Below are 26,291 nucleotides of genomic sequence, written 5' to 3'. Positions count from 1 at the left end.
ATCACAACCACACATGAGACAATTTGATTATTATCAATGACATGCATTTTAAAAATATCCGCATATAAATATAATATTTTAATCTAATAGATGTTTCCATTGTGTTTGCTCTAATTAGCTTCAGCACAGGAGAGAGAATGAAATTATTACAAAAACTCAACCCTGCAAAAAAAGAATAATCACAGCACTGAATATTATCATCAATGAATTAATTATTTCAAACTTCACTGCCACGCATTTTCACATCTGGAGGGGCGGCGTCCATATGAAAAATTCCCGTACAGATTATCACCCACTTGAGTCAACTAATTGCTTGCAGCTGAATGTTCTAATTGAGCCACAACAATCCTAAGGCTATTTTCATAAAATCATTGTGCTCATGAATATAATATGCCAGCCAGATATGAAAACAAATCAGAGTTCCAACAAAATCCATCAAACTGTAGAAAAGCCATAACTCAACTCTTTAAACTTCAGGGCCATATCAATTTCAGATATTTAAAAGTCAACTTGATTTTCTTCACAAGCACTGATTTTTTTTTTTCTTCCACCCACCTAAATTAGAAAACTGTATAAATTACAACTGCTTTTGGATTACTCCATTCTCACACACGGCATCACATAGCCTCGGCTTCTGATATTAATAATTGATGACTGCTCACAGCACGACAGACCAAAAATCTATTAAATGCTCTTCATAATAATTCTTAAAGTGAAACCAGGATATGCAAAACCATATTGATAATATTCTCTCTAAGTAAAACACAAATGATTTGAATAGTTATTATTTGAGAATAATTATATTTAGATAGGAAATTATTAGTTTGGCCTTATTGCCATCCTGCAGTAAATAATTATTTCTTATTAGCTTCAGTCTTGGACATTTTGTCCCAAACGGTTTAATTTAAAGACAACATATTTCAGTCGGCGGATCAGTTTGCCTACATATTTTTATGAAAATGTTCTACGTACACAAACATTTGAACTCAAAAATAAAACAGATGACACTAAATTACATTTCTTCTAACTCTGAGGTTCTTAATGTTACACTTGTGCAAAGAGTTGTCTTGTTTTTTCACACATGCCAGACAGAAGCTACACAGAGAATTATTAGTGTGTGCACGTGTGGATGCTTACACATAAAAGCTATTTTCAGCTGGAATGCAACAATATCATTAGTTAGTGTTATTCTGCATGAACTGAAGTGCCAACCACTTCCGACATACGGTAGGTACATCCATTTTTTATTTCACTTTAACCCTCTCCAGGCAGGTGTTGCAGATTTGCAACAACTTAGCCAGTCTTTTCAAGTAATTTGAGCCTGAGAGGGCTAATTTTCCTAATTGTCTTTCTCAGAGATTTCCCAGAGATGGACCAACTGAACTTTAAACACCAAGTAAAGATGAAGCCCAGTAAAGTGCATAAGGTACTTCAGAAGTGCTGTGTAAAAATTAACTTTTACTGATTACTTTTATTTGCAACATTTTGAGTATTTTGTTTTTATCCATACTGCTTCCAGTCTTGTCAGAGGTGAAATCTTGCTCTTACTCTCTCCTGTGAGCCACATCCTATAACAGTTTTCTCCTTGAAAGATCCTACTTCCTTAGACTACAAATGTTCAGGTCTGACACCCAAAGCTTAAGTAGGCATTTAAAACAACATTTGATATCCCCAGTCAGTCTCAGATTTTGCATATAAGCAATGAACCACAGTCTGTCACAGACATCAGATTGTTGCTTTATTAGGAAACTGTTTAGGAGTCGGTGGTCATTATTCCACAAACTCTTTTTGAACAAGCAAGGCTGAGGGCAGTGTAACATAAAGGGTCAAAAACAGGGAGCGGGGACACTGCAGCCTTTCAAGACAGACAATGTGAGTCAGCTATCTGACTTCATCAAATAGGACTTGACAATAACCCCCCTGAATACAAGGGCTCTACTCTTTTATTTCATTTTTTTTTTTATTTCCCAAGGCGGCTTGCCAGAGTTGCTGACTGTCTCATACCAGCCAATATCTCTCTCTGTGGCAGTCATATGTCATTCCATCCTGTGCACTTTGGCTCCACTGGCATCCCTGTGTGACAACTGGTCTCATGTACTATGTCTCATGTGGCACAAAATATTCCTGGTGGAATCTTACCATGCATAAATTCACATTTGGAAGTCTATGTACTACCATTGGTTGCCTTCCAGATAAATCTATGCTTCTTTGCATACTTAAACATCTGTCAGACGTCATGCTGATCTATATGTTTGTTTATATTTAGGACATATGTTTTACTTAGAGCAGAAATCTAGGGATGCTGGTTTTCTAAGTCTGGCTTCTTGTGTCGAAAATCTGACTACAGGGGGTGTGCCGCATGATTTTCCATTTTCTGTCTTTGCCCCATTTACTGTGTCTCAGCTTTGTAATTAAATAAAGCCAATGCTAGAAAAGAAAAACTGGTTACAGTGGTGTGTTGCACGATGCATTATGTTAAATTTTAAAATTAAAAACAAGCTGAACAGTGCTTTCTAAATTTTACAACAGATGTTCATTTCGATTTAGGCCTGGAAATTGACTGGATCGTTTAAACACATAAGCTGTTGAAATGATCATGTTAAAAAGATGATCTTAACTGCTTTTCCGATTAATGCTTTATTTGCCATGACAAATTGAACAGTTCTCTGAAAATTGTTAGTCGAAGGGGCATAAGTACTTTTTTCAATTTACTGTATCAAAAGGAATGATCACAAACCAAGCATGAAAACTAAACATTTTATGAATAGAATATTATTTGACAAGTAACATGACTTTAAAGCAATTCTTTATTAGACCTTCTTTCAAAATGTATTGACCTTAATGATTTATTTTTTATTCCAAGAACATACATTTTTACTAATGTGTGAAACTATTTATACTTGGCAGTAAAAGTTTCACTATTAATAATAGCTCAATTTAGGCATATTGATTAATTATCAATATGCATAAAGTAGTGTTGGCCTACTTTATACAAATAATCAAACAACACTGTGTCTCTTCGTGTGTGCTTTACCACTTTAAATTCAAGTGAAATAACTCATATGCAGACACATAACAAATCGATTTTGCTAAGGGCAAGCAGCTCAACCTTATTAACAAGGTAAAATAAAGCAAACACAGATAGCCTAATGTAAGCATACTAAATCTAGATTGCACATTTGCAGGTTAATTTACACCTAAGCAGAAATTGTAACAGACAGAAAATTACTTCCTCCGAGCCACATCAGATCTGCACCCTGTCAGTACTGCCACTTTAATTTATCTCTGTTGTAAAGAGTAAAAGAAAAAACACAAATTTGCTATGTTTATTGTTTGAACAGCTGTCTAATCTGAGCCTGAGATTATTTTCTACTTGGTTCGGGTCTGTTCGTGTTTGTTGCTTACTTGCCTTTTTTAATGTACTCCTTTGACACCGTTTGTCCTCTCTCCTTCACCTTTCAGAGCTGTAATGAAGTTTCTAATTCACTTTTGTTCAGGTTCAGGCGCCTCATTATCGGTGCTAACGGTAATGTGATGTGGGGTATTGATGCTGACAACTACTGCCTTTTTTTCATCCCACACTTTTATTCAGTTCAGCTTTTTTCAGTGGACTTAATCAGCTCCACAGAGGCAATAGTACTATCCTTGGTAGAAAACTTTATTTTAAAGCTACCGAGAATTTTTAAAAACAAAATAATGTTTCAACAAAGGCTGCTGGAGAAATAGAAACAGCTGATTCAGACCAATTACCGTGCCATGTCAATAATTTTCTGACGGCCCTGAAACTTTGATAGACACTTTGTTTAGGATCGACTGTTTTAACACTGCACACACATGTGCGCGGTTTTACCTTTGTGACATGATCTTGTAGGCATCTGGAAGATAGCAGTTGATGTTCTCCATCTGGAAGGGGTCGGCGTCGCAAATCTTGTCGTCTGTTCTGCCATAGTTGGCGCTTTCAATCATTATGACATCGCTGCCTGGACACCGAAGATCAATGGGGTAACCCTCACAAGACAGCTCTCTCCGCACTAAGCCAAACGGCAGGGCAGCTCTGCTAAACCCTGAGGGAGAGGAGAGAAAGAAAGAGACTTCTCAGTGCAAATCGAAAAGAGATGTGTAGCTGCAGTGCCACAGAGGAAGACATGATCACAAGACATCAGAGCTGGATATGCACAAAGGGAGCATCTGCATGCATGCATTTTTTCTTGAGCCGAGATAAAGACAGAAAACTCTTATTATCACTGCTAGCCTGACATATAGTCCCTTGCAAAAGTATTCATATACCTTTTAACTTTTTCTCATTTTACTGTTTTTGGGATTTTATGTGACAAAGCAATACAAAGCAAAGTCTAATTCTGAAGAGTAAGGACAATCAGTAGCAATTTTCATGACATGCCACAGATTTGCAATTGCATTTATGTCTGGACTTGTGAGTCAAATAATATATTGCATTCATATAGTCAACACAATGTCAATGTGTGCTAAAGTAATATTGCAAGAGTGTTTACAAAGCAGTAATTGCAGATTAATTGAAATGCAAAAAAGCTTGTGGTTATAATGCAGCAAAGTGCAAAAAGACTTCAAAGAGTGTGAATACTTTCACATGTTACTGTACATCAGCATGTCAAGCAAACATTTCAGATCTCAACTGCAGCAAGGATTTAATGGTGTTACTATGTCATCCCTGTGCCCTAACCGCCCCTGAAACAAAAATCAATAATTGTCATTAAAGTCTAGTTTGTCGACCTAATGTCTGGAGCTCTGGGCCACCTTGCAACTATTGATATAAGTACAGTGATACTGACAAAAAACAAACAAAAAAAAAGACAAAGCGAGCAACCCCATTAAAAAAATGAAAAGTAATATTTTAAAAAGCTGGTGTAAATGTTTTTAAAAATTCATATTTGTTTGTGAGAAGCTTTATCTGTCACACCTGCTGTTGCTTTGTTTGTCATTTTAATGTAAAAACACAATGTGATGGTGAAGTTCATCACCACAGAGGCAATGTTTTTCTTTCAGTGCTCATTTCTTTCTGTACAGAATAAAAAGGAACAACAACCATGACAACATATGTGTAATTTAATCCTCTTCACAGAGCTGACAATCGAAGCAAGCTCAATTGGGAGGTAGACAAAAAAACAAAAAAACATTGTGAATGTGTGGATATTTGTTTCCATGAGGGCAAGTGATGGGGGTAGGAAGGAAAAAAAAATAATCAATGTTGGGGCTCTGCAAATATAAGTTATGCCAAAAGTCATTTTTGAACTAAAAGTGATCCACACAGGTAAACTTTATGAATCTGTATGCATTTCTGATAACAGCAACTTTCTACTGCTGTGACAAGTCAGACATTAAAGGATAAGGGCAGAGAGCCTAATAAGACTGCCAGCTGCTCCTGTGTTGACTTCTTTGACTAATAAGCTGTTCCCCGGCATCCACTGGTGACTCTGTCACCTCTTTGAGGCCTTATATAACAGGGTACCTACCTACAACTTGGTTGATGGCTGTTGTTTCCAAAGACTCTGTCTCGCTAATGAGGCTTAGTTCGCAGCCACAGAAGAAAATAAAGAACACCCTCACGACTTCTCATGTTCTAATTTGTTTGCCTTGCAGACAAGTTGGAGTGATCCATTTGTGCAGTTTATAAACATAAAGGACTTTTCTTTCTTTTGATAAGTCACTGGCAGGAGTTTGCTTGCAGTAAATTGGTCAAGAAAGACTGAGTTCATTTTACCCTATTGAATGGCTCATCAATTAGCAACCAATACAATTATCTTTGTCTGATTAAATGCTAAGCAACAGTGGCAGAGGATTAACATTCTGCATTGTGCTTCTTGGCAGAAAAGGCTGCTGTGATATTTTACAAAGGAAGATAAATGTCAGTCTGTATTGCTGGCTACTCTGTTTGTGCACAAATCAGGTAAAAGCTCAACTCTAGAGGTGTATTCAATGAAAAGCTCAGCACAAACAAAGAACATTTCTGTATGAAGCAAGCCATTGCTCTGGTCAGTCTAACCTCAATTGTCTCCATGATCACTAAGTATGGATCGTTTTTCTTCTCCTGGCACTTTTTGACAGCACATTCTTTCATTTGACCAACAGGCACAAAGTAAAGGCTTTCAAATATGATAGGTTTTAGCTGCATTTCATATTTTCAGCCCTTTTGTCTGAGGAGAGAAAAAAAAGTGCCTTGGCTGATAAACAATTTATCAGAAGCTAGCGTGGAAAAAGGTGAAAAACAATGAAAACACAGAGTGTTAGGAACAGAACTTGACAGTCAATCTTGAGCTCATGTCAGTGCGCTCTAGCAATGCATTGTCAGAACACTACAATACCTCTTGTAGCAACTATAGAGCAATGCTAAACATCATTCAGTGATATACTACAGCTTTAAAATATCCAAACGAAGACATGAAAGTGGCAGAGATTCAGAGAATGCAAGCCTATATATATAGTTTTTCTACATGTACTTGTTTAATTAAAAAAAAACATCCTTCTAAATGAGTAAAATCTTATAAGCTAAGTACAGCATGTGCTGATAAATACCTACAAAGTGACAGTAATTTATCTTAAACCCATTGGACAGTTTTTTCAAAAAATATGTTGAGAATTTATTTGTTTATCATGGCAAGATCATTTGAAAGAAAAAGCAATACTGACATAATTAAACAGGCATTGATACAACTTTAGAACAAATAAAACAGCAATAGCATAATTCACTTGACAGAAAATGTTGCCACTGCATAATTTAAACAGCGCAGAGCACCAACCGTTGAGAAAGGTTCAGGAGAGGGGCTTCTGCATTCGGTCTCTAGTTTTTAGCTTGTCCATTACATTTGTAATCTATTAAAAGCATGAAAATGTGATTTGCCGATGAAACATACATTGCATGTGATACTCAAACAAAAAAGATATGATAGCATAGTAAATTTAGAAATAAAAAAAAAGTATCTGAAAACATTTTTAGGCCATTATATTACCTTGGAAACCACATCTAAATTATGTCACAACAAAAACATACAAAATAGAAAAACAAGAACTGTTGACAAAGCAAATTATTCTATTCCAATAAACATTTTTCTGAAAATAAAACCCATAGGATTTTCAGAATCAATAGATTTTATGTTGCTCATAAGGTCAAAATGTCATGTGAAACTATCTCCAAAGGCCATAGAAAAAAGTTTAATTTCAGGAAATTGCATTTTTACAAGTCATAATTAGAAACTATTTAAAGAAAGCTACTTTTTTTTTTTTTGAATATGTGATGTCCTTTGCAGAGGCGAGTAATTAAAGGGGTGGATAAAAAGTGTGCATAATCCTGCACCTCTTTGGTCAAGGCTTGAAGATTTTTCTTTTTTCTCTTTCAGTTTTTTTTGGGTAAAAGATGCACAAATTTAAAAATGTATATTTTACTTTGACATAAATTGTTTTGGCACAGTTTGCTCAGATGGAGTTGTTCAAAACGAGCCTGCCTTATTTGAAAGATTTTAAGAACTTCAAATGGATCATCAGAGGGGGAGTTAAATATTGCTGGGCGGGACGGATTAACTTGTGCAGGCCTACTTTGCGGCTGAAAGTGATCTGTTTTCTGGCCATATGCAAGACCCCTGAGTTTGATCTGCAAATCCACAGTCAGCCCAACTTATGTTTTGTGTCACATGAACTCTGCTAAAGCACTTAAATCACTCAGCAGAGTCGCCACAATTTTAGAGCTAATGCAGTCTCGCTTCTTAAAGACGAAAACAGAGCCTGTAGAAATGAGAAGACAAATGCATGCTCAGGAAAACAGCATTACTCCAGCTAGCACAAGCCGCCTTTCAACCATGCTGCTGGCACACTTTCTATGGCAATGCATTTTCATGTTAAAATTTTTGTGTGTTTCAAACAAACTTGACGTTTCCAAAACACACTTTATTAGCCTTCTGGGATCATGGACCCAAAGCAGGGATGTAAACAACTTATGAAAGCCTCTCTCCATTGATTAGAGACCCCAGGCTGAACTACTTTTTCTTCCCGCTGTCAGATGGTATTTTTAGTTTATGGGATGTGAGTGACACAGACTCATCAATAGGTGGACACCCGATAGTCTGTCTGTGGAAAAATGTGAGTGCAATAAATGTATTGTTACTGTAACACCCAAAGTCACATCAGCAGTTATGTAGAGTTAACCCAAGGCCAACAAAGCGTTTCACAGTTTTCACAAATGTCGCTTTACTGGCTGAAATCAGACTCAAACCTAAAAGACAAATGATTTCTAATGGCTAACATAAGAAACGGAAACCCAAATAACTTCCCCCTGATCTTCTAACATATTCTTCTGATTATGTTGTTTCATATAAATGTGCCTTTGTGGCTAGTTTAAATAAATTATCTTTGTTTTCATGCCGATATTAAAGAGGCGATCAAAATGCCATCGATCATGCATTGCAGTCACAACACAATGATACGATCACACTTAATCTAACATAAACAAATCCAATGCTTAGTGTTACACTTAACAGAAGAATTTCATTATTCAAATGAGGCAGAAAAGTAATCATTATTTTGCTCATGGGGTCATTAGCATAATTATTCAGGGAACACACAACATGAAAATTATTTACCTTCCATATGGAAGCAGTAAACCACATCAGTAATATAATATGAAATATCAGCTGCTCCAGCGACTTCTTTTTTCTGTTTTTTTTCTTTTAAATGATCATTTTGATCATTTGAAATCTCATCTCAACAAGTGACTGCAGTGAGAGCACTTGTTGCTGTCCAACGGCTGAAGGTGATGTGCTCAAGTATAAACAATTGCTATTTAATGAAGAATTAAATGTCAAAATATTCAAAGCTAGACTTGAAGATGAGAACAAGAAGACAGTTTCCATTCAAAGCGATCAAGCGACAAGCAAAAGTTAAAAACTAGAACAATATGAAATTATTTTGTGAGTTATTGTGTTCAATTATACAAGATATGAAACAACTTTTCCAGTTCCTTTTTGAGGACAAAATGTACCACAATAAATAAATTGCTAAATACATCTATGTACATCATCTACATGTACGTGACGATTTAAGGTATACAAGAGATATTTCATATAGTTTAATCTGAAATAGAGAAAGAAGAACACTACACCTGAAAAGGAAGCTTAAGCTTTGTTTGGAGCACTTGGCCTCCAACATCATCTGCAACATATTTCCCCTTTATTTATATTGCATGAAATAATACTAAATTATAATATTCAGAAAATCTAATGCATCAAGTTCAGTACATCCCAATTTAGCATCAAAGAATGAAGAATTTACCCAACAAAGACTTCACTTTTTGGCCAGTGCTTAATAAATTTATCCAAAAAAAAAATTCTCAAAACATATTAACAAGTAACTATGATGAGGCACAGGACCCCTATTCTGGTGAGGTACACAACTATTACACTGGTGGCAACACACTATTTAAAGCTTTCAAAGCTGATATCTACTTCTCCAAGTAACCTTTGCAATGACATTAGGTGAACAATTTGGAGAACTATGAGAAAACCCCCATATGTAGCCTGAACCAATCATGCAGTGTCTCTTTGGTGCTATAATGATTTAATTTTTTTTTTTTTTTCACCAACGAGTCAAATCAATCGGAAAGTGACCATCTGGTAGGATATGAGTGTCACTGAAGCAGAGGTAATGAGCAAATTGTCTTCCTATTTCACAGAAATGAGAAGTCATTAAGATCATCTTGTTCTGCCATGAAGCCAGACAAGGCATAATCAAACCCAAACGGATACACATGTAAATACTAATGATGTAAGGAATATCGACTTGTAGTAGAAACAATTTTTGAAAAAAAAAAAAAAAAAAAAAAAAAAAAAAATATATATATATATATTATATATATATATATATATATATATTATATATATATATATATATATATATATATATATATATATATATCCGTCAGGCGAAAGAGTTTTTGTATGTTATAAAACATTAAATTACAACATTCAAGTTCAGCCCGAATCATACAGTCCTGCATTTTACCAGGGGTATCTTCCCTCCAGTAAATGGTTTTCATATTAAAATGACTCTTTGTAACTTGAGTTACAAATACTTCCACAGTTAGTCCAGGAGCAAAGCAGAGGCTGATCAAAAGGCCCATTCAGTCACTAACGCTGCCATCATTGTGCCCAGAACACAAAAGGGGTCCCCACATTATTTTGATGTGAAACCAGATAATTTCTGTTGAGAGCCAATGAGAAGAGTGACAGGGACGCTCCCAATGCTTGTCGTGTACCGTTAACCAGGCCCTTTGATTTTCCTAGCTGCTCTGACGAGAGCTAACCAGCTGTTTGTAAATGAGCTAGCATCTCTTCTCGGCTTGCCATTATTCTGCTCTCCTGAGCTGACAAGCTAGCTCACTGTAGGGACACTGGGTGAAAGAAAAGTGTGGCCTAAAGTATTAGCTTGAAACCACAGGGGACGCAGCTTGAGTCATCCTGGTTTACTCCACCAACTGCATACCACAAAATCTATGGAACAAGTAAAATGGGTCTGAAAAGAAAAAGAAACTATTATTTTAAGGCCCTTCCCACAGTGCTGATTCGATAATCCAGAGATATCCTTTCCAACAACATGGATTCTTAAGAAGTCAGATCTATGTAGGGGAGGAGATGAAACAAAATATTGCATATGCTCAGCAAACAGCAGGATATGAGGTAGACTGCTCACTGAGGCCATTGTAAAAGATGAATTACACCACTGAACTGGCAGACATTAACTTTTATTTTTGATTTAACAGTGTGTTCCTGTTTTTCCTAACAAGTCTCTTTCAGGCTAACATATTGTGGAATAGGTCAAATTATTATCAAACAAATACATTGTGATGTTAACCATGAAGCCTATAAAGGGGATCATTACAAACCTGTGATGAACATCTCAGGAAACAACAGTATGTATGACTCCAAATAAAATTGTTCCAATTTCCATGTGGAAATCTGTATGGCACTCTCAATCTACTAGTGGTTTCTAAAAGATACTTAACAATGTCATTATCTAATTTGGATAATTTGCCATTGGCAGGTAATAATTAGCCTATGGATGCTGTAGGAAAGAGACAACCTATATCCAAGTGTAAATGAAGTTGTAATTGAAGAAATTCCTCACTTGTTATCCTGTAAGATAATGAAGTCGATTAATAATGACAGCTCTTCATCCTAACTGAGGATATCGCTTCTGGCTAACAGTTAGGAGTTAAAGTTAGCATCTGCTGAGGGGCTATTTCCCAGTTCTCTACGAATCTGGACTGCAATTGAGAACCTTTAGTTTAAAATATGAACTATGTACATACCAAAACCTAAACTGGAGGATTCTACACTAAACATACAAGTATTTAAAAAAATAAAAAATCATTAACATTTCTGACACTTTTATTCAATTTACAACACAATATAATTGCATTTTGCGTTTTCTCTTACAGTTCCTTTACTTTAGAAAGAAGAATAAAACCACGTATGCAAACTCTACAAAACTGGACTGAAATATTCTACACCAATATAGACTCTTGAAAACAAATTTTATAATCTCTAAAACACATCTATTTGTGAAAAAGAAATAATGGGGAGTCTTAGTTTTCCCAACATTTCTTTGAATGTTCTCTTGTTGTCATAAATCTGATACTGTGATATCCTATTACTTTATCAGTGATAGTGATACAGTGATATCACTATCACTGTGGTCATTTTTTGAGAAATGACGGGTGGTCAGAAATGACCACCCAGTTGGGAATAACATAGATTTTTCTATTCTTACTTCATCAATCAATTTCCAAAGTATTGGATTCAGTTCCAAGTATCGAAAGGAAATGAATTTGCACAAAGTTACTGTGGCTTTGTTGTCTAATTTAAATATATGTTTAGCTATTCTCATATCATGTTATAGTATCGTGAAATATATTAAATGCTAGTTAGTCTTTGAACATAATGAGAGATGAGACACATATTAAGAAAAAAAGGAAGTAGGAAAAAAGGATGAAGAATAAAAGAGCCAGAGCAAAAGAAAAAAAGAAACATTTCAACCTCATTTGTATTCTCCACCATCAAGTTCACTCCAGTTCATTTACATCTCTGTTACTTCCATAGCAACTGCAGGGGGGCTATCAGGAGCATCTTTCATATAGGTGCATGACTCTGAAAAAGATCTCATCATTTCTCTCTGAATAGATGTCAAAAAAAAAAAAAAGATTTTTTTTTCTCACATTGTTTAGCAGCTTTAAACAGAAATTTACACCAGAGATGTTGTTTTCCTTATATAGTTTATTTCTCTTTGCCCAAAACTAGTGCTTGTTGAAATAATCCTGGCCACAATAGCAATGAACAGAAATATGATCTTGTAGCACTTAATCTAATTGTGTTCAAATAAAATAGGACATGTAGAAATACTAGAAACCAAAAAGGTTCATGTAACTCCCTCAGCCCCCTTCATATTAGCTACTGCCTCGCCACCTTGTCCATTAGAATTCAAACAAATGCAAAGCATCAAGTTTTGCTGCCAGACAAAAAAAAAAAAATGTACAGCACCTGCAGAAAAACACAGCCTCATCAAATTCCATATGTAAATCAACCTTTAGGCCTAATTAAGCTATATGAGGCTCATCAAGGTCATAAATCCCCTTTTTTTTCATAATGCATTATTGACTACACATCATCTGCACATGTTAGCTGACTGCACTCACACAAGCACAGAGTGACATCTCACTGTCTAATATCGGATAGCCCCCAGGCCAGGCAGTGTGTGTAGAGGGAGCGAGAGAGAGAGAGACAGAGGGGGAAAAAAGAGAGAGGGATTTTTAGGTCACAAAAAAAAGAAAGGACATTTCCTGGTAATGAAATGGCTGCAGTGACCATAAAGTAGTAAATTTCCTCTCATAGTTCCTAAAACACGGTCAACTGTAAATTTCAATATTAAATTACAAGACATTCTGAGATTATCCAGACAAAGTCATGGCCTCTTTACTCATTTTATTACTACAGTGTTGAGGTTGATTTGACGAAATAAAAAAAAAAAAACAACTTAATGATGTAAACAGTCTAGATTCAAAAAGTAAAGTAATACATTGGATAAGTGAAAGTTTGCCCTCTATTTAAATTAAAGTGAGTCGACATCAATAGAATTATGTGAATTAATCCTCTGAGTCACTCCGAAAGGGAATTGATGTAGGTCAGTCAATATTTCAGATGACAACTGATACAAGTTAAATGTGAACGCCTTTTGGAGCTTCATAGACTGAATTTGATTAGTATGTGATGACCCTTGTCTAAAGCATTTCCTCTGTTTCTTTTAAAAATAATAAAAGCAGTGACATGAGATACATTGAGAAGCCCAAATGTCCTGCTCGGCTTCAGTGACATGTTTGATGCACTACATTTTAATAAAAAGGCACCCAATACGTCACCAGTGGGAATACATAAAAACACGGGTGTCTGTCTAGTTGCTTTGCGTTCTCTCAGTGCACTTTTTCAAGCTGCCCACGGCAGTGGTTCCTCTTCCCCAAGACTCTGCTCTCATGTGTATGCATTTGTGCCACATTATTCAGCCGGTGCTTCAACTGACCCCCACCTGGCATTTAAATTCCCTGACCAACAGGGTAGTCATGCCCTGATGACACGAGTGCTGCTCTGACTGAATTCTTTATGCTGTCTCCATTCTGACTCAACCACAAGGACTCACTGCTATCCAGATTTGGTGGATTGTTAGTGGACACCATTTTTGCTTGGAGACTTAAAATGGGACAATAACACTTGACAAAGGACAAAAGCAAAACACTAATTTATTCTTGTCTAATAGACTTTTTACATTGCATAAAAAAATTTACATCCTAATATGTCGGTCAACAGCTCTCATTTCGGAAGCACCTAAATATAAAAGTTATTACTGTATCATATTATTTTTTTGTTTTTATGATTTGCTCGTATAATCTCGACAATTCGTCAGTGCATTACTTATTAGTCAAAAATGAAAAATAAATACATAAATATAACAACCTTGTATTAAAATATGCTTCCAGATTTAGAATAACTTAATAAAGGCAGTTTAGAAGAGCCAGTTGATGGTGTTCTGAGTTATATTAGAGTTACATGTTAAATAGGAACATGTAAAGTTCCTATTTAAGGACGTATCTCAATATTGTCAGGATGCAAACCTCGCGGCTGACCACTGTAAATAAATTTAAGAGCTTCATGGAGGAGAGCTGTCTGTCTGCTGGAAATTAAGAATAATTCCATGTATGGACTTATGCTCAGTATGTCAGTATGTATAAGATGGTTACCAACATCTTGACACAAAAGCAGTAAAAAGCAACAGCTTCAAAATAGCTTAAAAAATTCTGCTATACCCTTGCTACGACTTCAAGGAGTGGTGAAGTTAAAAGGACAACACTTATTTATTTTTTTAACAAAAACAATTAACCAAACATGTTACTCTGTTAATGTGATACAATGTTTGGGATATATTTTCTATTTTTGTGATCTAGAAAAATGTTTCTTGAACCCAGCGGTGAGGATCTTTTTTTTTTTTTCTTTTTGAAATAAAAGAAAAAGGCTGCCAAATCTAACAAATTGGCAGCACAGGTCGGCTTAAGAATAAAAGTTTCTGCATGTTTGTGGTCCTATTTGCCCTTAAATAAAAATAATGGTATGGCTGTTAAGATGCCAGCTGTTAAGCTGTTAACTGCAAATAGCCAAATTAAGTAGCAACTTGTGTTACAAATGATAAAGTGACAAAAGACATTAAATTTAGTGTAAAATACAGCAATATCTGAGGACTACCACTACACTTAGTATTTATTTTTATTACTTAAATCCAATAAATAACATATTTGTAGCATTGCTGAATTTATGTTTTCAATCAAATTAATTGTGTTAGGCTTTACATATTTTTGAAAATACTGCTATTCCACTGTGTTTTAACTACCAGTAAATACTATTCTGCCATTACAAATTAATATCAGCCTATGTCTAACATCCTACTGGCATATTTCTGTCTGCATACTGAAGGAAGCAAATTCAAAATAGATTATTTAATTGGACATTTATTGTTAACATGTAAGTGCATCATTTATCCAAGTCAGGAAAAGCCTGAGGTCTGACATGCAAAAGCACTCAGGGGTCACTATAACTCACAAGGTCAAAGGCTGAATCACATGAGGTCAACTTATAGTGCCAGGGCACTAACAGCTTGAACTGGTATATGTTCAGTCTGACATCAAGTAAACCAACATGTCAAGATTTCAGCTTGCTGATTTAGAAGGACCACCAAAAATTGACAAAAAAAAAACAAAAAAAAAACTTGTCGCTAAACAAGTGGATGTTCTTGGCTGATTTACTAAGTGAGAGCTTAAATTAAGAGTTTAGCCTTAACGGAAATCCTACAAAAATAATAAGAAAAAAAAAATACTTAATGCACTAGTTAAACCCTGTGTGTTAACAAGCCACATAAATGAATTTAGAGTTCTTTGAAAAAGGCCCTGCTTCTAAATCCTCTTTATTTATGGGCATAGTTTCACCACCCCTCGTTTACAGGACCCTTCTCTGGATTTATAGCTGTACTAAATCAGGAATGAAAGCAAGAGGACAAAAAGGATTCCACTAAGGGCAAGAAAGGATATCTTACGACCGACCCATGAGAGCAGACTGTAAAATCTGTGAAATCACGAGCCTTAGAGTATATCATCTTCTCTTAACACATTCTGTCGTTACATGTCCCGCAGTAGGTATTTCTTGCATGCCATCCAAACCGTACTAACGCTGTCCCATGAGGATGTTTTTCAGCAGTGTCTTCACAATGGAAATGTAATTATCTACCCCTTAAACACAAATTGCTGTTGTTTGCATGAGACGTTTCAGCTGCTATGGAATCTGTCTGGTTTAATAAAAGGAGTTCAAGACCACTTCAATGAGTCCATCCTTCTGTTTGCTTTTTTGGTAAACCCAAAAGTGGAATGGGACCAGGCTGCTCACATTGAGAAATTGATGTAATTTCTCTTGCAGAAGAAATCAGAGTTATGATGTCCACAGTGAAATTCTATTAAAATTGTTTGTATAATGCTCTAAAATATCCCAAACTGCATGACTCACAAGAAAGAGAGAGAAAATTGGCACGCTGGAATCTTATGCGACCTGAACTCTGCAGATTAATAACTGTAACATTCCACATCATAACAGCAGCAAATACAAAACAAACCTGCATTTGCCCTTTGACCTGCTTCATTAGTCAGGCGCAAGTTGTGCCTGGTGGTTCCTGTTTGAGAGACTTTATACAGTGGATAATCAAAAACATTCTCTCCATCCGCTCCTACCAGACAGCACTTCATCAGAAGTCCTTGCTTTCTGTTTGTCTGGAGTCCTTGATATCAACAACTTAAGCGCCATCAATGGCAAAAAATTTTCAAAACAAAAGAGGCATCGCTATTTTATCTTGTTGCTATCACGTAAATGGCTTTGAGTCTTTTTCACAACAGATAAGCAATTATTTGTCACATAAATCAGAACATTTAACAGTAAATCCTGCAACAAGCTCAGATTTATGACTAATGAAACAAATATAAAACCGAGAAGCAAACAAAAAAATTGCATGGAGGAGCGTCCCTGATCAACAGGGCAAAAACAAAGTGAGATGAGCTGTGACTGTAAAGCATAAGGCAGATAGGGACATGTAATTAGATGACTAATCTAGGGTGGGACCTATTTGAAACCCTCTTATCCAGTTAGAGTCTTGAGAATTATAGAAGAAAGCAGTTTTAATGCTAAGTTCAAATCTGAGAGACTGAGTAACATGTCAGGAAACAGGGGCCTTTTGTTTAGTGTAATGAGACTGTGACCTCAAAGAAATAGCCACTTTCTTTCAAAGGAAAACTATTCATATTTACAAAATGGGAATATCCCAAGAAATAGACTGGTTAACAAAATTGTTCAACTTACAGCTTGACTGACCCCGACTGATGACAGGCTTCTCATGAAATCAGATCTGATCCACTTCGGTTAACAGTCAATACCTAAGCGGTGACAGTTTATGCTAAAAGCAACACTCTTCTGAGTGCAAGTAAGATAAGGTGCAAATCAATAGTCAGCTGACTTCAGCCCAAACCTGGAATGCTCATTAAGCATTTAAATATTTAAATTCTGTTAAGGAACATAGTGGGTTATGAATTGTTGGAAGCCTATTAGAAAATTTTAAGCAAGGCTGAGAATACACAGAGATTGTATTTTATAGCTAGAATGCTACCTCAGCTGAGGTGCTAGAAAAGGGGCTGTAAAATACCTAAAATGTCAACTCCAAATTATTTTGTCTTGATTACAAATCTCCAAAGTCGTGTTTTACAGTAACTGCTTTCTTACAGTAAAGGTGAAAAATTATCTATTCCTCCAATTATACACTGGCTGGTTAAGGCTCCCAATGCATTCTGATTATCTAAAAAGTCTTGGGACTCTGGTCCACTGAACATATTATTTTTGCTAAGTTAATGTTTCTGAAGTACAGTTTGCAAGCTAAGATGCCAGAGCATCATGTCTGAAAGCAACAGACTGCAACAACAAAAAGCCTAAATTTTGTTTGATGCTGTTAATTACAGCTTTTAAAAGAGCAATTAGAACCAGCTAGAACCAGTACTGCCAGGTCAGAGCTTTTTAGAAGAGAAACCAATTTCACATACTATTTTGTAAAAGCCAAGCAAACATAGGGAACAAATAGTTTCAGGGAAGGCCATATAGAACTTTTTCTATACAAAAATATGAAGGGAAAAGATTAAAGCATAGCAGTGAGTCTCCCATCTGAACAGTTGCATCAAAATCATGGCTGACGTGTTCATAAGAGTTATGGATTAGGACTGTAAACACCAAACTAAATATGTTTTCCAAGGTTAACTCTGTATTAATATCCAACAAACACTGACACTGCGACATAAATCAACAGACACCTGACAAAAGCTTCTAGAGAGTTCTTTAAAACGCTTAGCAAAGGTAGCAGGTTAACAATTGTAAGCATCAAGCATTTGAGGTCAGTGTAAAATACATTGACTGCCTCAGGAGCCAGGTGAAGGCAGCGTCTGTGTTAGACGGGAGGGGGGGTTAGCAATATGTCAGAGTTCTGCCATGCTCTTGCATGACAAACACCGACCTGGAGCCAGCTGTGACAAAGCCCTAATCCTGAAAATCCCTTCTTCCTTTGCTGAAAATCCTAATGAGGATTTGAAGTACTCGGCAGGGAGGAGACCCAGGGGCTGTGGTTACACCTTGCCACTGCTCGCTCTCCCAGTCATTGTCTCCTTATCTCCGTATTGGCCAAGCCTGGCTGGCGATGAAAGAGACATGACAGCGCGGTCGGCCTACGTACACAGACCCCACGGCTGCCTGGCTCCGCAGGGAGGCCGGATCCCGCAGTCTACCTCAAACAACCAAGATGACATCAACAAAGTGGTAGAAAAACAAAACAAGCTCACACTCCTTAAAGCACACAGACCAAAACAAATACATATCACTTTATTCTGAGCAGTCTGGGTACTGCATTGAATGTTAAGTTTTTAAGATTTTAAAAGTCATGCTTAAAAAGTATATAAAGTTTCCACAGAATTGTAAAGTTTCCTTAAATATTCAGTAACTGTGGATGAGTGCACGTTGTGAGCACTTCTGTTTTTCAAGACAATTCAGTACATATATGCCCAGGGTGTTTAGAAATAAGACACCACGTCACATGTATCTTCTGTTTTGGGAATTTCAGATCTGATCAGATCAGATGTTTAGATGATTAATTTGTTTTCCTCACACTAACCATTACAAAACCAGAATAGGGACAAGACAGAAAAGAGGTTATTAAATAAAAAAGTAAGAAAGAAAGAAAGGAAGGAAAGAGGATAGAAAGTGAGACAGTATAAGTATTTTTAGTCGTTAAACATCTAAATGGAACATCACTGGGAGTTGCTGGATCCTGTTCTTGCAGGTTCTGGATCATATTAAGCCCAGGGCTTTACAGTCCAGTAATTAGATTTCAGAACACCTTGATTGTCTATTTCACTTCATTGACTTTGAGATGAAGGTTTTAAGTCTTCTCTTCTTCTCCTTCCTGCGATACAAAAAGAGTGCTTTTAAAGGTGCCCTTCCCTGTTCCCTTTGAGAAACCTCAAGTACTTTAAACATTTCAAGCTTTGAGGGGAAACAATGGGGAGGTTTCGGAGTGTGTGGAAAGACAGAAAACTCTTGTGCTAGGCTTGTCCTTACAGGTTTCACCTCTAAAAACATTTTTTTTGTTAAAGGGGAATGAAAAGCGAAATTCTAAAGAAAATATTTGTTTATGGTTTGATGAAACTGCAGGTGACCCATTTAGTGAACCTTGTCTGTTCTGAACATGGTATGACCTCCTTCAGAAAAACTCCTTGAAGGCATTTAACCAACATAGTAAGGATAATCATCAGTTCAGATTCTCGGATGATTTCAAAATACTTCTATTGAACACACACACACAAAATAGCTTTATGCAAAAAATAATAAATAAAAATAAAGCGAACAAAATATTCCCAGCACTCTATGTTGCAGGTTGCAAACATAAACCGACTCCACACCTCTTGACACACAATCCTCACCGTGCCATCTCATTTTGCCTCTCCATAATTCCAACAATCTTTGGGGAAGGTTTTGAAAAGAGTCTGTGACTGAGCTAGGTGTGAATTGCAATTCTGTCACTGATACATGCAAATCCCTGCAATCCCACCAGATGTGACTACATTATTTTGGAAAACATGTAAGCCAATTTAATCATGCCTTGCAAGGGTAAATCATCACTGCTTAGTTGTGAAAAAAAAAGTTTATATATTCATACATAAAAGGACCACCAGCAGGATAAAGGGAAAATAACTTGAAGAAGATTGCTTGGAATGCTACATGGCAAATGTATACTCATGCAATACAAAAACAAAGATAAGTCGGAGACTTCTAGGTTTACAATGTTTGAACTTCTTCACAACGGTCATCGAGGTATTTAAAAAATAGGTGGTCAAGTTTTACCATAATGGCTTTGCAAAACGTGTTATGTATGACAGTATGAATCCCAACAAAAACACTACTATATAAAAAGAAGATCTATAACCGACATGCGCTTAGAATATAGACTCAGTTCAGTCAAACTTAAGACAATAAAATTGGCAGAACTGTGGTCCCCAATTTAGTCACGAATATCATACAAAGTGATTATGCTTAAAGCCTCTTCTCGTTGTAGCTGTCACTTTTTATGAAATAAGGGGATTTTTCTTGGCTCAGAATTAGTCTGTGCACAAAGATTAAGAACAGCAGAAAGCCTTGTCATTCTGCTCTGAGTCCATGCTGTTGGAGTCAGGAACATTACATTCTGCAATTTATCTTAATAGAAATTCAACTTCAGTTTTCAATATATTCGAATTGTTTTACTTTCTAACAAAATGTAAACAAAAAAGAAGGAAAAACACTAATTAATACTTTTTGCATAGACAAATTAAAATCTGGCCTTTGTACACATTTTAGACTAATATGGGGTGTAAATTTGGTTTAATGTTACACTATACTTAGTTTAGATTTTTAATTTTGTGTATGGTTTAATTTGATTTACCTTGCAATTCTTTAAATTTTTGAAGTCTCTGTTATGTGTTTGGTCAGTTTGTTGCTTTTACTGTTTTGGTAATCTCATAACAGACTTTTTCACTACATTTACATCATATTCACATGACAAAACGTTATTAAAGTACATTTCTTTAATCTGCTCATAGTCTGCTGCTAGTAAATATGATTATGTGAATCTAATTTTAAATATTTACCAGTAGTGGGTGGTACAAAGGACTTTGATTTGATAAGGAGTCAAATCAGTTTTAGATCTTCAGATTTTATTCAACCAAGTGGGGCTTATAAAAAAAAATGTGAAAATCAATCTACATTACTTATCAAAATACCTGTATCCCAAAAAAAATAAACCAAGACATAATACATGACTTCATATCTATTTAGTTATGGGTTTAAATGGAAGTAAGTTAGGATGAAATGGCAATGTGGTTATGAAATTGGTCATTTGTTGGCTATCTTTCATATTCATGCTGTTAACATTTTTTTGCCATTATCTTACCAACCACAAGGTGAGACTTCATTATTTCAATAATGTATTTTTGCATCATCTTTTTATCAAGATTCAGAACCAAACAGAGAAAAAGCAGGGATCTTAACAGGTAAAGCACTTGTCTTTGATCGCTTCACGTCTCTAACCTGTAGCTGACTTATAAACACAGGAGCTATAAAATCTAAGAAATAAACATTCCTCAATAAAACCCCAGATGATCTCAATCATAAATGATGATTACAATATTGATGGTTCACAAGGCTCTTGTGGGCTTAAGCAGGATAACAGTCATAATAAAGCAGTGGTGGTGAAAATTACACCATCTAAACAACCTGTATTATAACAAATTACACATAATTGTTGTGGTAGGACCATGGCTTTAAACTTTATTGTGCTATATTATTAATTTTTGATGCCATAAGCCATGGGGTAATTTAGCAATCGACGGCACTCTGCTCTGTAAATACAGTGTAATTAAAATAACAACACAAATCAATCTAAAAACTAATGCCAGTAACTCTGAGGGTTACTGAAGCAAACAAGCAATTCTGCAGAATAGAGATGTGAGCATAGCGAAAAGAAAAACAGGAGACAAAAGCTTAGAAAACCCTGAGTCAGCTGAGTAAATAAAACAGACATACTCCTGGACATCTGTCCAACCACGGAAGTCAAATGTGAAGAATGTATAGAGGAGGTCAAACTTCCTTCCCTCCATAGCTGCATTCTCAGTCTGGTACGTGTGTTTATACAGCATATAAATACTCATGTTTCAGGTGGAGAAAAAAAGGGGGAAAAAACCAACTTCAAACTATTTATGGCATTCGACTAACCCATTTAATTCAATTATAAAAATGCATTAAAAAGATATTAGGGGTAGAGGCAGTTTAATGAAGCATGTTTACTAGGGGATATTGTTTGTAATGAACTGTTTCTGGGCTGATCTGTGAGGCTGAAATACGAAAAGGGAAAAGGGGGTAGGATAATAATAGAGAAGAGAAAAGTATAAATTAAAAAATGTCAAAAATAATAAATAACCTTTTTTTTCAACCTGACATTCCAACATTAAGATGCAGACAATTCATCAGTGTTTTAAATTGCTTGTGCTGTTCATTTTTAAGCAGAGGGTTAAATAACCTGCCAATAATTCACCTCTATTTCACTTTGACACTGATTACACATACATTAATTGTCCATAATTATTTAAAAGTGTATTATAAATGAAAAGCAGTAGAACATACTCATTACATAGATGCAAAGTCACACAGTTTTTAAGTTTTTACACGAACACAAATCTAAAAAAAGGTGGCTTGCATATGTATTCTCCCTCCGATTCAATAGATACCGTTGTTTCTGGGTTTATAGCTGTACATGTTTTGGGTGTGTTTCTACCAGCTCTGAAGCTTCTTTGAAAATATTTCAAGCACAATCAGATTGGACAGAGTATGTAAAGAAAATTTATTATTTCTAGAACTGGGCAATTAGATTTTGTTTTTTCACAATTTTGTATATGAACCTCTGCTTCAGTCTCAAAGTGGACATTTTATGCTTTTAAAGCCGTACTTTTCACATGTAAATGATTCCCTTAAATTTGTAGTGATTTGGTCTGAATTCTTCTTTATCATGGCGCCACAAACCCCTCGGTTACCCCTTTCTGAGTCATGTCTTCGAGCTCTGCCCCTCCCGGAGGCAGAGCATTTCACTCCATCCCGTTCTGCCATTTGTCTAGTTTCATAGCATTGACACAATTATCTACTGGCAGAGAAATTTTTCATCCCAAAGTTTATAAAAGATGTCAATGACAGAAGACTTGTCCATTCAGTCTTGCATGTTTGAGCCAGATTCTGACCCAGAGCAGGAGAATGAAGACCATCAATCTGCAGAATCATGCACTCAAATGAATGCATCACAATGGTATTATTACTGTATTTACACTCTCTCCATCCATAACAGCTCCCTACAATATGGAGTACAGTTTAACTATGGCATCCATGCATCCGAGATATCTATTAAAATATTAATATTGCCGCAATATGAGTGACGTAAACAAAGTTAAGGAAATAGCTAATGAGGAATCTTGAGGAATCATGAAGAATCATGTGTTCCTCAAGACAAAAATGGCGACTGAAAGCCAAATATTCAAAACATGCAATACAGATTTATCCTCACAGAGGCAGCTATAAACTAACACACAGCGTTAACAGAAACAGAAGACTCAATGGCTGTTAAACAGACCAGGACGTCATTATGAACACACAAAATTCACGGTCTAAAATAAGCTTTGTTGTCATTTTAGCATCATTAGGAGCTTACCACTTTGCTGTGTCCATTGTTTCCCTACAGAGAAGAACCTGACTCATCAATCTGAAAAAGTATTTAGGAAAATCCCTCTTGATACTAGCTGAGGTTGCTGGAGGACTCCTCCTTAAGTGCTTTGCACAAATAAGCGGGACTTTCCCCACTATGGCGGGTACATTTCCAAGAAAAATAAAATTTAACCAGACGCTTTGATGAAGCGGGACAAGGTAAGGAAACTTGTGGACTAATTTTCACTTGTCTACTTGCAAATTTGGCGCAACTGAACTTGGACATAAATCTCTGCAAGAAAAAAAAAGTTGGATTCACAAAACTGATTAGTTACAAGACATAACCTTGCTTAGCAGTTCAGCAACAAATCCAGTGATTTAATAGACCAGAAAATGTTATAAGCAATAGAGGAAAAATGAATAGACTGCAAATTATAATTGAACAAGAACAAAGATATCTACATAGCACTGGGAGAAAATAAATGCACTCCTAAATGCTCAAAGTACATATAAATGTATTTCAGGGCTAAAAAGTGGATTTTCATATGTTCCTTTTAAATCTTTTGTAGCCTTGACCATTCCTACAAATGGCAGAATTCTTTTCCCATAAACTATTACCATCTTCTCAGTCTTCTTATAAAAAACATCTACACTAAATGATATTAGGGCTGCACCATATTAGGACAACATGCAATATGTGGTAGTATGAGTTGAATAATGTACTAACAATATGACTTGCTATACATGAACAGTTAAAATCTTCATGTCTTTCTGCTTTGGATCATAGCGAACATAGACTGTGCCAGTTCAACAGTTGGAAAACAAAATATTAAATTAAAAACAATAAAGTTCAATGTTTCCATCTTGGCAAATTTGCCCTGAAAAAGTTGCTTCTTGCTTCTTGCCAAAAAAAGCTTACTTGTATTTTTTTTAATGACTTGACCACCCCTATTTCACTTTCTAAAGCTGTTTATACTGCATTAAACAAATTACAGAGTATATTACAGTCATATAAGTCCATACTTTTTTGGTACTTGAATAACTACCTTGTACCAAAAGTTATTTGTAAAATGTACATTGCTTAAAGTTCCAGGAACAATTTATTATATATTGTGAAGCTCTATATAATACTACCAAGACTATCTTTTATTGTGGGAAATGTGTGATTACCATGTTTGTTTTTAGTGACAAAAAGCTTTTTGCAAGTATGCCAGAAAGTCTCATTTTAGTCTTCCATTTACAAATGATGGAGGCCACTGAGCTCACTGAAATCTTCAAAGCAGCAGAATTGTTTTTGTATCCTTTTCCAGAATTGTGCCTTAAGACAATCCTGTGTTGGAGGTCTAAAGATAATGCCTTTGACTTCATGCTTGCTGCATGTGCTCTGACAAGCACTGTCAATTGTTGGATCTTATAAAGTCTAAACAGCTGAATGTACCATGGGTGATTTTAAGATTCATGGCAGTTTGTGAAAACTTGTGAAAATGTGATTTCTTGGTTTTCTATTTTTAATTATCTATATAAAACTGCTTACTATGATATTAGATCAAGTTTATGGTTGAGAAATATTCTCACATTTAATGGAAACCATCTGACTGAGCAAAGTCGCTTTTGAGGCATTTTTATGACTGAAGTTTTACAAATTTGATTGATGCCTGTAGAGATCAGAGAATTATGTTTCCATTTTTTAAAAGGAAAGATCAAATGACATCCAGATGGTATGCGCATAATATGCTATTACAATTTACGCCAATGTGATTCGCTATACTGTCAATAAGGCGTGTCGTTAAAATCCCACCTTGCACCCTCGAGTTTTTGATTACTGAACTTAAATGACGGCTTAGCCAGAGATTTGACAGCTGTCATCTTTACACAGAATTTTATTAGCCCCACTTACATTACACACAAGAAATACGCCAGCTTCGGTGTATTCTAAATTCAATCATAAAACATTTAGTGTGTTACTTTTCAACCTTGTGGTTAAACATTGGACACGTAAAACTTGCGGTTACAACAAAGCCAGGACTGATTTAATCAAAACTTAATGAAGTGTGATTACAAGACATTTGAGCTTGATGTTTTTTGAGGTGTGAAATCTGCGCCATGTATTTCCATGACGGCAAGCATTAAAAAGCGAGGAATGTACAAACAGATCCAGCTCTGATGCCACTGGGAACAACTGACGCTTTCAAGCAGAAAATCTCAGACAAATCACAATTTAACAACTAATGAAACCACTCAAGATTATCCCCCTCTATCCGTCTGTGCCCGCTGTCCTGAAAACTGCATTACTCACACAAGTAGTGCCTGATTTGGCTTGGTTCAGAATTACTGCATGCTATATTTCCACATGGCAGCTGAATAAAAAAATAAAAAATCTGGAGCTGCGTCAACTTGAACTATGACTTATTCAAAACAACAACAAAAAATGACATGATAAATCAGTATGATTTTAAGAAACCAGCAAAGACAAAACTCTGATGTACTTACCCTCTGTGGAGTGTACTTGGTTTAAAGTGATGAGAAACCAGCAAAAGGTGTGTAGTGTCCGCAGGCTGCATGCCATGGTGCTGAGTATTGATGATTTGTGGCAGGTTAGTGTTGTGGGTAACAGCTTCTGATCAGAAAAGCCCAAGCCAACTGGTCTCAGAGATGCTCATTATCGATCTTCTTCCCTGCAACAAAGACCAAAAAGACATCATTTAGTTCAGTTATAAAATTTAGTCCACATGTGTGCTTTGCCCCTGAGGAATACACTCGCGTTCTGAAGCCCCTTGATGTTTCATTCACATTCCAATGAAGAGATGTGACAAACCATAAGCTGTGAAAAGCTACAAACCCACGCACACCACTAAAATAAGCCCAGAAGGTCAATAATCCTCA

General features: G+C 35.9%; 1 protein-coding gene across 40 annotated transcripts in view; it reads right to left on the bottom strand.

Moving 5' to 3' along the window:
• The window catches only part of adgrl2a (adhesion G protein-coupled receptor L2a), a 101,888-nt gene extending 75,809 nt beyond the window's left edge, over positions 1-26,079 (bottom strand). For all 40 annotated transcript variants that reach the window (XM_055047056.1, XM_055047061.1, XM_055047158.1 and 37 more), the window contains exons 1-2: positions 25,899-26,079; positions 3,851-4,064 (exon numbers count right to left, since the gene is read on the bottom strand). In XM_055047056.1, the coding sequence (XP_054903031.1) occupies positions 3,851-4,064; positions 25,899-25,974 (290 nt within the window). In that variant the 5' untranslated portion in view covers positions 25,975-26,079. The remainder of the gene's footprint in view (positions 1-3,850; positions 4,065-25,898) is intronic.
• Between the last annotated feature and the right edge of the window lie 212 nt (positions 26,080-26,291).

The sequence above is a fragment of the Poeciliopsis prolifica genome, unplaced genomic scaffold, assembly GCF_027474105.1.
Source record: "Poeciliopsis prolifica strain line A6 unplaced genomic scaffold, Auburn_PproV2 SCAFFOLD002, whole genome shotgun sequence".
Classification (NCBI taxonomy): Eukaryota; Metazoa; Chordata; class Actinopteri; order Cyprinodontiformes; family Poeciliidae; genus Poeciliopsis; species Poeciliopsis prolifica.
This window is presented reverse-complemented; position numbering and strand designations above follow the sequence as displayed.